The sequence below is a fragment of the Salvia miltiorrhiza genome, chromosome 1 (assembly GCF_028751815.1).
Source record: "Salvia miltiorrhiza cultivar Shanhuang (shh) chromosome 1, IMPLAD_Smil_shh, whole genome shotgun sequence".
NCBI classification, from domain to species: Eukaryota; Viridiplantae; Streptophyta; class Magnoliopsida; order Lamiales; family Lamiaceae; genus Salvia; species Salvia miltiorrhiza.
In genome coordinates this window covers 51744622-51754107 of record NC_080387.1, presented here as the reverse complement: position 1 = coordinate 51754107, position 9486 = coordinate 51744622, and the positions used below count along the sequence as shown (strand labels likewise).

The following is a 9486-nucleotide window of genomic DNA, read 5'->3' as shown; positions in this document are numbered from 1 at the left end:
TAGAATTATGCCATGCCGTCGATATCTAATCAAATATTTCACATTGGCGAATAAGAGTAGGATTGGAAGTCAGATTTCATATGAAAGAATTAGTCAAACTTCAAAATTTATTAATTTAACTAATGATGTACCATATCACAAACAATCATCTTCGCGTAACGAATAACGATTGTGCAAGGATGAGTATAATTGATGGATATAAAGTTGCAATTCAAGGAAACTGTCAAAATCTACTGATTTAACAAATAATAAACCATTCGACGGACAATCTTATTTACATATGGATCATGTATACAATGATAAATATTTTCACAAATGTCATACTATACAAAGTTTATTACTATGTGAATGTTCTATCATTTCATTGCAATAATTTTAAGTTATGTTTAATATATTATTATTGTTTATAACAAATATATTCATGTTATTTTATGAGAGACGGGATCATATAACATTTATTACGATGGGTATACAACAATGAGCGAGAAAAAAACGGAGATGGGGGGGGACGAGGAGCGGAAGCGAAGGTGGCGGGAAGGGAAGGGAGAGAGAAGACGCAAGAAAGGAAAAGGATACGCAGGGGGAGGAGGTAAGTAGACAGTAAGCAAAGAAAAGAAGGGATTTAATAGAAATTATTTTTGTTATAAATTAATCTAACTCAAAATAAATAATGATATTTTGACTATTATATATTTTTAAATTATATATTAGCCTGTGCGAGGTGGATGCATTTTATAAGGACGAGAGAAATATATATTAACTTGTGCATCGCACGGGAGAGCGTACTCCCGTACTAGTTTCTTTTAATTATGAAATCTATCCCGGATGACCTCTTATTTCACTCAAAAAAATAATTTAATTTTTTGATATTAGTATTTAAAGTCTAAAGATCATAAACGTCGTCTTTTCTAATGTTATTATTTTAAATTTTATTGACAATGCTATTAAAATAATAAAACTCGGTGTTTTAATTCCAAGTGATACAGCTTTATTTTACTATAGTTAACTTAAAATAACAAATATGGAGAATTATTCAAATCAAACTGAAATGAGAAAATGAAACGAGGGTGTTCAAACTAAAAATCAGATTAAATTTAATAGGAATAAAAGGTGGAACCACTTTTGGTTCCTGTTATGTTTCTACCAGCATCATCAACTATGATACTAAAGAAATGTCAAAAATGATCACAATTGGTACATGTAATTCAGCTACAACTGCTAACTAAAAAAAATTAGGAGAGAACCTTATAATAAACTATAAGGTTCATCTCCCTCAAGAAACCACAAGAATATACTGTACCACAAAGAACCAATTAGAAAAAAATATATTATACAGTCATATATACAAGTTCAGTATCCCACAAAACTGGCCCATAATCCCACTCTTTCCATTTCACTCATACCACTCTTCATGGGCTTGCAGCACAAGCTGTCGCCACCGACATTTTTGAAGATGGACGCTGGAGCTTCTCCATCAAGGTTTCGCCTGAAAACACTCATTAACAATGGAGGACGGTGATGAGGAACGAATCTCCTGATGTGTATTTCCAAAGAGAAATTACAGGTATCTCAGAGAGATGTATAAAAGAATCAGTCCTTTTTATATGAGGTGGCATAGTCTTTAATCATCTGTTTCAAATGCTGCAATGAACATAGAAAGGAGTCACATTAATCTAAAACAGACTGACAATGCATTAGAGTTGATAAAGACCAAGAGATTAGCCACCTTCAATTCTTCATAAAGAACAACAAATATTTTCTTCAGCCGTTTATGTTTCTGCAAAACATCAGGTGTTGGTAAGAAGAACCAAAACTCATCCACGCAGAAAAAGGATCCAGAATCAAGACATTGACTTATATATCATTGTTCCTTGAAATGGCTACAGCCATCTAATTATACTTTGGAACACAGTTAAGCTATAACAACATGAACGACCGCAAGCATAAAGCAAGGGATGCAGTACACTTCATTCCAATTTCTGACTTGGAAATTGACCAAATAAGATTCTTACCTCCCCACATTGACGAAATGATGACCTCATCTGCTCCAAGATGTCATTATATTTCTTCATATCCCTACCTTTGTAGGCCTCAAGATCCTTACCAAGTTTACTAAACTCATCCCTAACAAACAGGATATATAAAGTCAGTTGACTCAATTAGTCCAGAACCAAGAATCAGAACTAGTATGGCTCAACGTACCTATACGACTCCAAGATTTTGTTCAAGGAGCAATAGCTCTCATACTTTTCTTGATATTCCTTCACATATTCTTTTGTACCTGAAAAGTAGAATTGCACATATAACTGACCCAGAAAAGTTAAGGAACACATAAATAAGTTTGATGCCATGGAAAATTTTCATCATCTCCAGGGTAACATAAGAACACTGTTTGTACTTACTGAGAAATATCCCTTATCGAACCCTTCAGCTCAGGCTCCTCCTTCTCGAATTTAGTGAATGAGCAACTAGTCTCATCTGAAGAAGACAATTTCTTTTTTTGATGGCTATCATTGCTCCAGTCAACGCATCGATTCGTCTATCATTTGAGACGCCTGTCCTACTGGGCTTCTGTTTCTTGCTTTGCTTTGTGGCACGGGGTTCGGCTCCTCGTAAAGGATCATGCTGCTGTTCAGTTGAATTACCTGGAATTTTCCGGGAAGCGTCTCAAAGGCTTCAATGCTAGCACCCCTGCCCATCCCAGCTTCTGCAAATCTAGTTTTACCCACTCGCTTCTGGTACTGTATTTTGCTGGGAGTTGAGATCCCCCCGGGGCTGATGATGTGCATCAAGAGGTCGGATGCTTCTGTGATGAGGTCTTGCGAGGTCATCAACATAATTTTCTTGGGCCTTCCTCCTATAAGGTCCATCTGGATTGCTGGAAATAACAGCATCTGAATTTGGTGGGGACATTTTTCCCAAATCTGCTGGGATCTTATTAGATGTTTTTCCTCCGCTGAATTCTGAGTTCCAGTATTCAGCATCCATTTGTTTGTTTTCCAAATGTTTAAAAGAACTTTTCCTCTCAAATTGCTTCTTAGAGGCAGGTGTTTCCTCATGGGAGGGTTCTCGAAATTCACCCAACTCTAAGTCTGAATGCTCCCTTCGAAGTACACCATTCCGACCATTCATCATTGGAGATCTATCAGCTGTACTCGGATTGTTACTCTTGGGAGAAAACCCCCTGTATGAGTTGGAACTAGGGCCAGCCTCCTTTACCTTCCCTGTCATTTCAGATTTTCTGGTATTGGGTTCTACGATTGGTGCATGTTTGTCTCCAACTCCTTCTGTGGAAAATTTTAATTGCCTTTGCTCATTAAGCAAACCATCTTCACTTTGTGCATCTGTATTAAATCCTTTCTGTATCTGAGGACCTTCAATGCTTTGAAGGCTTCTCTCAGAGTACTTAACACCACGATCCAAGCTGTTATGTTTACCAGGTCTTTTCTCTCCAGAAGGAGCCTCACCCCATCCATGAGCTTCGGAAGATCTTTGAGCTGGCTGCTGAGAATCGGAAACAGGTCTATGTGATACTGCTTGGTGGTTAGGACCTGTTTGTAGATCAGGATAATTTGTATCATTTCTGTTGGTTCTGTCATCCATTAGGTCAACAGGCTGCATGTCTGCGCCTTGCAGAGGCCTATCAGGGGATGAGTTGTAAGGGCTCTCACCAAAAAGAGAGTTTATAGTCCCCGAAACTGGTTCGATTGAGTTTTTACTCTTTGACTTCTTTTTGCTGTGTGTCCTATCTTCCAAATGCTTATCATCAGAGCGTCTTTTAGAATTTCCCTTTGATGATCTTCCCTGAGTACCATACTGACCATGCTTGAAGCTATCATTTACCATGCTGCCTGATTCCTTGTATCCTTTTTTCTCAGAGACTTGTCTTTCTTGTCGGTCATAATGATCAGGTGAAGAAGGTTTGATCTCTACAGTAGGTTCTTCACCTTCTTTACTGGCAAATAAATTATTAGCCGGGGGTATTTCGACACCATGGGGACATTCAGGAGAGTCTTTCTCAATGTCAATCTCAATCTCACCAAAGACATTATCTTGAATTTCAGAATTCCCTATATCAAAAGAGTCATTATCTAAGTTATTCCATAGACCAGGATTATAGATGCAGCATGGTCAGGATCTTGCAATTTATGCTTGGATTCTTTCTCATCATCACTCATCATGATATCTACATCCTCATCGGATGCCTGCTTGCTGTTGGAAGATGCATCGGTATCACTGTCACTACTACTACCACTCCGACTTCCCACTGGGCTTCGACTTTTACTTTTGCTAGGACTTCCACTACCACTACCACTGTCACTACTATCACTGTCACTGTCACTGTCAGTTCCACTTCCACTATCACTAGAGCTGCCTGCCACACCTTCGCTATTGTTAGAAACATTTTTGTCACTCAAATTTTCAGGTGAATTCTGAATACCTATTTTCTCTAGGATGTCTGCTGTATGAGTAGGTGTAGAATTCAATTCACCCTGTTCTTCATTGTTGGCATCTGTACTCATGCGAATGCTAGGATCTTCACCAGAAAGTTGGTCAAACTTCTGAGGTGCAGGTGATTGATCACGATTAATTTCTGGAGAACTGAAGACATATATAATATTTAGAGCCCCACGAGCAACCAAATGCACACCAAAAGAAAGAGGAAAAAAAATAAAATAATAAAAAAGGGACTAGTAAACACACCTTCCACTTTGAGTTAGCTTCTTGAAACTTTCCATCTCCACTCCTGCTTTTAGGAAATATCTCCCAGGTGCTTGATAATTGGCAATCTGTCAACAAAAAATAGATAAGCATAAACATTTACAACTATTGCTAACCATTGTTACCAAGATTATCCTTGCATACTTGTTTCAATATGGGCTCAATTTTCCGAGCCGAGTTGGGCATAGCATCTCCAATAGCTTTCTCCAAGGCCTGACAAAGAAAATACATCAAGAGCGCACTCAACCAAAAGGTGGAAGGAAACTACAAAAATTGGAAAGTAATTTAGAATTTAATTATAAAGTGCATTCTCCTCCTTGTATCGGTAGCTCCCCCTTCCACATCCTCTATCCTTTCCCAATTACAAGTGGCGTGTCTTTTTAGTTGTTTTGGCTAGGGTTTGGGGGGAAGACTGGAATAACATAATAGTGACAGAAATTGCTTAAACGCCAGCTTACCTTAAGGCTCATTCCTGTAGAGTGATGCTCCAGGAGTAGAGAAGTAATCAGACTTCTCAAATCAGCAGGTTTGGGCTCAATATTCCGATTGAATTTAGATTTGTCGCTGATGGTACTATTCCTTCTGTTGGTTATATCTTTTTCAGAACTCGAAACTTTATTAAGATTTTGAGTTGCTGCGAAATCCGAGGCAACAATTTGTCCCTTCACAAGATCACCAATTCCTACCGGAGATGTTGAAGGACCATGTTGCTCTGGTTGGGAAGATAAAGGTGAGCCAGAAGAGAGCCTTCCCTTTGAAAGACTTGTTATAGGTAAACTGGGACCGGACTTGAAAACGGACTTTGGAGGTCCAACTGCTGTTACCATGCATATGGTTTAAGATAAATATATTAACAGTAAAATGAAGACAAATACAGAAATATAAAAAGTGCCAAACTCCTTCATTATTTGATTGATGTTTAAAATATTTCAAGTTTCATTCTACAATTTACCTGAAGTTGGTTCAGATTTTGGCTTCTTGAAAGGAGGTTCTTTCCGATTCTTGAAACTTCTCCATTGAGTAGCTGGAACAGAATTACACAGCGTCAACACATACAGCTGGTAACAATCAGTCAGAAAAACTGCAGAATGCTCTTCTGCCATACTCCTTCCATCCCATCCCATGATTCTCATCTATTGATTTTGACTCATTACAGATTTAAGATGAGTGCCAGAAAAGTAGATATAAGCAGATTACTATCTTTAAATTTAGCAGTTGGTTGGTCTCGCATCATTTTATTTAGCGAAGAGGACATTCTAAGGGGGAAACCCCATATTAGGCAATTAGCCTTACGAAACGTCCAGAATTGTGGCTGTTTATTGAAACCATTATTCACTTACAGTAGTAAATCACCAACCAAACCTAAAAAATACAAATTATGGAGAAACTGACAAAGAGAACTTCCATTATAATCAAAAACCACTTACACTCAGAAGCAGCAAATGCCTTCATTTGATTCTTCATAGCCGGATTCTGATGATCTAAAACAATTGCTCTGTTATCATGAAAAGAAAAGGTTTGTTAAACAAAGTGATAGGGACAAACTCAACTTTGGAACCATGCCCAATGGTTACAAGTTAAATTTGAATTAATCACTTGACAGTTGTTTTTTAAAAACAAATTAACTCAAAGAAATTTTTATAGCTGCCAAAATAAACAGAAATCTATTATTACACAATCAAAGTGGAAAATAGTGCAATAATACCAGCAGATTACGTAGAATGTTACTAGTATCTCATTATTGGATCTTCTTCTATCATATCACCGATAATGGGGATACATTAGTCTCCCGAAACTTCCAGCCAAGTTAAACAAAACTTAATATGGAATATAAATTAACTGCTTTCACAAGCGCAAGTTGAAGGAGTTGATGTGTGAAATCCAAAGTTAAGGCAAAAGGATTGAAAACCTCTGTAGTGTTTCCCTCTGGAAATTAGAATTGAGCATATATCAGGGGGGTTATTACAAGTGGCACCCATAACAAAAATGCACATGTAATCATATAAAGAAGTTACCCACAGAATGAAGTGAAAGAAGAAAAAAGAAAATAAAGAGAACAAAAACAATGGTGGATTATTTTTAACCACCACTGCCAACGCCCCACCCCTCTCGTCTCCCCCCTGAAAAATACTATCATTTTTATCAGAGAAGCATGAATTTTTTGTAAGATAATAACCCACTAACAGCATCAGGTAAGTAAGCTGCAGGATCATGTCGTATTATACAGAATCCTCATTTTACCTCCCACAAATGCAAATCGTTATATTAATAAGTAAAAACTACTTAGAATTATTTTAATCTGAGAAGTCCGTGAAGGTTGAACTAAAATTCTGAGAAATAATACATACTTTCGAGATTTCATCTTGCGCTCAGCTTCTTCTGACCGCCGTTTGACATGATTTTTAGTTGATTCATCTAATTCTCGCTCTACATTAAGCTTGCGCCAAGTGCCTCCTGACTCTACAAGCAAGCCATGTCCACCATCGCCACTCTGACGTTCTTCATATATATCACATAAGTCCCCTGGTTCCCTAGACCAAGTGAATTTGATGGTTTTGTCCCCTACATGAATAACCTGATGGAAGAAAATATAAGAGCACTGAGCATTTAAATGTCGTATTATCATCAAATCTAAAGTCCAAACTTTGTAGTTTCATATCTATCTTGTGAAATGACCTTCCGGTAATAGTATATCTTATGCAGCACTGTCAATAGACAAAACCTTATCATCCTATGTAGCATTATAAACATACAAATTCTATCTCTGTCTTATATATTAGATGAATGGGACAGTACAACTCATACTAAAGGGAGGACTCATCAGGAAGCCGTCATGAGATAAATAAGTACTTCTTTCTTGTGTTAATAGAAATAAGAACGAGAGACACCATTGCAGGTGGCTGTAGCCTGTACCGCATACTCCAATACGCCACCTATTTTGAACGAAAGCTATGAACTGCTTTCAAGAGTTAAAACAAGTGGACGTAAGAGGAGGGTAGGTAACGAATAATTTCTGAACAATAGTTGACGGGATATTGGTGTCAGCTATAAGAAAAACTTACTTGCCCCAATGTAAAAAGGGAGCCTTTATGCAATGTACTATCTTTAAATGTTTTTAATGAAAAACCTACAAATGACTACAATTTTTAGAGGCTCCAAAAGTTTTCACTACGACTACAGTATAACAAAGACATGGGACTGAATAGTACTAATAATTGAAGGGAAATTCTCTTATACAACCCACATTCTGAATCAGCATATGTTGATATGTTTCCTAGAAAAATATAGTTCCCGAATTTTGTATCTTCCTTCATTTTGGATATCATCACAAAAACTCAGAGGCTGCTCTGTGAGTAAAAGTCATGAATTAGAGGACAGAAATCTCTAGTAATCAGAAGTCATCAATTGCACATCCTTTCTTTCTTCTTTTCTTTTCTCAATCTAGTCTAGGCTACTAAACTCAGAACTAAGTGGTAGAGCTGTAAGCTACTTTATGCTCAGCTGATTTCTATCAAACGAGAGCTGGTAATCTGCATGTTGCCGGAATAAGATATCACCAAACCAAATCAAAAAGAAATTCAGAAAAAAATTATGCATCAGTTATAAAATAACCATCTAATTTCGGCAATACGTATGGTAACTCAGAATACAGTCAGAACTCAAATTTGTAGTTAAACCCTATTTTCATGCTTCAATATAAATGGCCACCGACCTAAAGCAAAAATCCAATAGAAAACTAGAGCAATTAATCTCAAAACCTCTCCTTTTCGATCCAAATTATTCTTAATTTTCCGCTAAAACCTCTTCCCCACAATAATCAACCACAACCGGAATTAAGATATTCAACCAGAATGCCACAAATTAAATCCGAAAACTCACATTCCCACTAGCATTGGCACCGAACTTGATGCGCGCCGCAGCACCCTGCGCCTCCAGGCGCTTGATCTCCTCCACGAGGTCAGCCGTCAGCTTTATGGCCATCCCGAAATTCAAAGGGTTCTCCCTAACAAGGCTGAAGCTCTCCTCCACCTGCAGCGAGGAGGTCGACGGGGATGATGCCGGCGGCCCGCCGCGGCCGCGAGGAGCGCCGCCCATGGACAGACGGCTGGCGGGGGTAGGGCGGCCAATTGGCGGCGCGTGAATGTTTCTTTTGCCGCCGCTTCCGCCGCCGCCGCCGCGGCCCATCTTTCCGGATGCTCCATACATTGGTACCGGTTCCGGGTCCGGTTCGAGGCTGCCGCTCGATTTCTGCGGCGTTAGAGAGATTTAATCGCGGCGGATTTGGAAAGAGTGAAAAATTTTTCACCAGTGTTCAACAAGGCAAATGGAACTCGGCGAAGAGCCGACCAACAATGGTTGAATTTGGGTTTTTTGCAGTTTTTTTCTAATTATCCACCGGTTTTCTCTATTTTTCATCTCTTTCCTACTTAATTAGCTGTTAATGACGTCTTAACAAATATAGGATTTAAAAAGTAACCAAATAAATAGAGAACAAATTATTTGTAGAAGCTGTAAAAATATACATGAATTAGGGTTGTCTTGATTATTGTTTTCAAAAAAATATTCTATTCAATTATGATATGTATATAGTATATATTTATGAAATAATATAGTCAAATGGCCATAATGAAAATTGAAAATCAATTTTTGGCCCCTAATCTTAAAATATCAAAATATGGCCATTAATTAGGTGGTATGCCTAATTTGTCCTTTTTATTCGGCCGCTGGGGTGGTTGCTCGGCCACTGGAGGCTTATGGGTGAGC

General features: G+C 38.1%; 1 protein-coding gene across 1 annotated transcript; it reads right to left on the bottom strand.

The window, feature by feature from the left end:
- Positions 1-1068: 1068 nt before the first annotated feature.
- Positions 1069-9146, bottom strand: LOC131009701 (uncharacterized). The gene is given in 14 exon segments (XM_057937114.1): positions 1069-1641; positions 1727-1777; positions 2013-2124; positions 2203-2288; positions 2411-2516; positions 2726-4090; positions 4093-4602; positions 4705-4790; positions 4867-4935; positions 5181-5539; positions 5675-5746; positions 6150-6217; positions 7071-7297; positions 8602-9146. Coding segments are annotated over 14 exon segments (3489 nt in total). The 5' UTR covers positions 8929-9146; the 3' UTR covers positions 1069-1590.
- Positions 9147-9486: the final 340 nt, after the last annotated feature.